General features: G+C 38.7%; 1 protein-coding gene across 2 annotated transcripts in view; it reads left to right on the forward strand.

The window, feature by feature from the left end:
- ror1 (receptor tyrosine kinase-like orphan receptor 1) overlaps window positions 1-3,435 on the forward strand; it is a 116,979-nt gene that overhangs the window by 83,150 nt on the left and 30,394 nt on the right. For both annotated transcript variants that reach the window (XM_032525828.1, XM_032525829.1), the window contains 2 exons: window positions 1,254-1,544; window positions 1,808-1,841. In XM_032525828.1, the coding sequence (XP_032381719.1) occupies window positions 1,254-1,544; window positions 1,808-1,841 (325 nt within the window). The remainder of the gene's footprint in view (window positions 1-1,253; window positions 1,545-1,807; window positions 1,842-3,435) is intronic.

Below are 3,435 nucleotides of genomic sequence, written 5' to 3' on the forward strand. Positions count from 1 at the left end.
TGGTATCATCCATCGGCACAACTGTACTTCATAGCCAATTTGGAATCAGGAATCAATTTGATTTACATTTTTCTTCTTACTAGAACTATTACATACCGGTGTTAGGATTATTTTGGTGTTCTATTATGAACATGTTTCATTGTTTTCTGGAGTATAATGTATGTAGGCTACACAATAATAAACAACAGAAAATAAACATATTAGGAGAGAGAAGCTTGGGAAAAGATAGCATTGCTCTTGTAGGGAAAACCCTTTTTGGGATGTAAATGTTATGTTGTCCAGTGCAGAGAAGCCTTAACTAATGAATTTGCATGGCATAGTAAATATTAAAATGTGTGGGCGTCCACGCAACATGTAAGTGTGTTCCTCTTTTTTTACTCTTTAACCTGTCTATTCACACAAATTGAAGTTTGTCTGACTAGTTTTTGAGTTTCCCCTGTATGTGTTTTTTTCTCCTTTGTTTGTTTTGGCTGACTTTGTGTAACCAGGAGCAGTTCTGCATACCTAAAATGGGTTTTGGGGTTGAGGGAACTTTCCAGAAGGTTTTTATGACATTAATACCAATGTTTTTCCTGCACATTAAACTCTTAGTCTGTCCCTCAAGAATTTTTTTTTTCTGACCACCTTGAGAAAGAATGAGGTTTTGGGAGATAATTGTGCAATAATGTTTAGCTTTGTCTTTCCCAACCTCGCCTGAACTCAATACAGTGGCTTCTGACCGCCTCATTGTTTGTTCTTTTATTCTTCAAGTTCAAGTTTTTACCCTCAACACAGGTGATGTTTTCTCATAAACTCATGTACAAGCTAGGTAAAGAAAAAACAGGCATCATAAAGCCATGATGAAAAGTGAATTTAGGTGTCACCTCAGTGGCAACCACAAAATAACTTGCAAAACTAGGGTTTGGATATATGTGTCTGAAAACACAGAGTTGTTTTACCACTGTTCTTTTTTCAACAGCAGCATGTTTTTTACATCTTGCTCTGATGTAGTACAGTAAGTGTTGTTTGATTTATGTCTTAGTTCTTGGCCTTATGTAATACAACCTCTCCTTATGTCTTTTTCACTATCAATCATCTAACCCCTGATGTTTCTTCTCACTTAGCCCTGTGTGTGTGCGGTGTGTGTGTGTGTGTGTGTGTGTGTGTGTGTGTGTGTGTGTGTGTGTGTGTGTGTGTGTGTGTGTATATACTGTAGATATAAAAATCTCCCTTGTTTTCCTTATTTTCATCTCTCCTGTGCCTCTGTTTTCCAGGGCCCTTCTTCATCCGTCTTGAAGCTCCAATGAACAACATCACTACCTCTCTGGGCCAATCAGCCGAGCTTTTCTGCCGCGTGTCTGGGAACCCGCCGCCCACTGTGCGCTGGCTGAAGAATGACGCCCCAGTGGTGCAAGAGCCACGGAGGATTTCGTACCGATCCACGCATTATGGATCACGCCTCCGCATCCGTAACCTGGACACTACTGACACAGGCTACTTCCAGTGCGTGGCCACCAACACCCAGGGTACTGTGTCCACGACCGGCGTGCTCTTTGTCAAATTCGGTAAGAGAAATTAGACTGGCGACAGTAGTAGCTGCCAAGCATTTAAAAACTTACTGGCATGCAGATGTCACAATGAAGTGTCTTTATGACGAGTGCTTATTTGTCACTTACTGTGACAAACACATTTTTTCTGACTAATTGTTTCCCATTAGATATCTGGCTCCTTTTAGCAAAACTCCTCTCCACTGATTCTTGCTTGTAGCTTACAGCTTGTGCAGAGTAAAATCTGGGAGCAATATTGTTCATCCTGTCTTCTTTTTCAGATCCACTCCCTACAACTCTGGCAGGAAGGCCAACGTAAGTTGCTTTTTCTCTATCCATTTTTCTCTCTGTCGGCCTGTTTATACTGTACCTGTATGTAAAACACTGTACCGTTTTGTCAGTTTCAGGTAATTTATATAGCTCTTGCATGCTCATGCATTTGTTGCAAGTGTGATAAATTAATATTCGTAGTACTGGAGAAAATTTACTTTCAACCAACTCTGAAACAGAAAACAGGATACTCAAAGCGTTAACAAATTCAAAACCTGTGCTGTTCATTTAAATTTGAGGGCAATAATTAAACATTCATCTGCCTTCAGGGCCATAATGAAGTTATTATAATTCAGAGTGAATGTTCTGTGTCTACCAGTGAGTTACATTGATTAACTGATGTCTCCCTAAAATAATGCCGCCTGAAATGAGCAGTATAGAAACATGGGGCACATCTATCGCTGGGGTTTCATGTTATATAACCTTTTATAGTTGCCTAATTACCTGCCTGCTTTCTGAATGTACAGAAAAACCAATCACAGCCCTAATCTCTTAACATGAACATCAAATGAAATAGGGCTTCGAAAGAAGCAAATTAAATGATAACAAAAGTAGATACAAAAGAAGTTTTAAGAAAGTATCCATAAATACATTCCACTAAAATATTTCCGTGTTCTTAGCAAAAGCAAAACTGCTGCCTAAATTAAAATTTAGTTTGAGTCTGGCGAGCTTCCTTTGCTTTGTTTTGATGTCCCACAGTGTTGTGGGATAAAACTCTTAAGAACTTTCTCAGTTCGTTTGATTCTTGCAGGATCAAAGAAGTTAAGCTGGATGATTTTCCCCCATGACATTATGGCAAGGCTCGCTGCCATGTTCCATGCGGCGTTCTGTGAATCAAAACTGCTGGCACATAGCGGATATCAGACACTTACTAAATCCACTCATGCACTGAGACGACTGCATGCACATACTCACACATCTGAGCAGCTATGCGTGCTCTGTTTCAGACATCTGTTTCTACCATTCCTTTGTTTACATGTTTTTGATTGTTTTTTCCTGTAAATTGCAGCTCGTTTCATAGATGAGACAGTTGGCACACAAAGAATTCACAATGCAATTTTCTCAAGAAGGAAAAATCAAAGATGCTGGCCTAAAAAAACAACACTGTGACAACACTGGAAATAAACTGAAATGTTTTTAGTTACGTTGTTACACATTGACTTAAAATATTATCAGGATGACAGTGCTCACTAATCCAATTTCTCACATTAGAGGAATAATTTTCCAGCAATACAATAAAAAAAAAAAATCATCATTGCTCTATGATCATGATGCATTTTAAGGTTCTTTTTTAGGCTATAAAAGTTTATAAATGGCAACAGAATCTTAACTTATAGTAAAAATGACCTATTTTCATTAAAAAATGTATGCTTGTTATAGTCTTTATCCACAACGTTCCACTTCGGGAATTGCTCTGTTGCCGCCTGAAATTCTGCCGGATATCACTCTTTTTAGCCAGATGTCCGTTACCTTCTGATTTTTTTGTGTTGGAACTTTAAAATCATGTCGATTTATGAGGACTATGATTAACTGCTCCTCAGATCTCTGCAGGGCAAATCCAGACAGCTAGCTAGACAAT

The sequence above is a fragment of the Etheostoma spectabile genome, chromosome 9, assembly GCF_008692095.1.
Source record: "Etheostoma spectabile isolate EspeVRDwgs_2016 chromosome 9, UIUC_Espe_1.0, whole genome shotgun sequence".
Taxonomy (NCBI): Eukaryota; Metazoa; Chordata; class Actinopteri; order Perciformes; family Percidae; genus Etheostoma; species Etheostoma spectabile.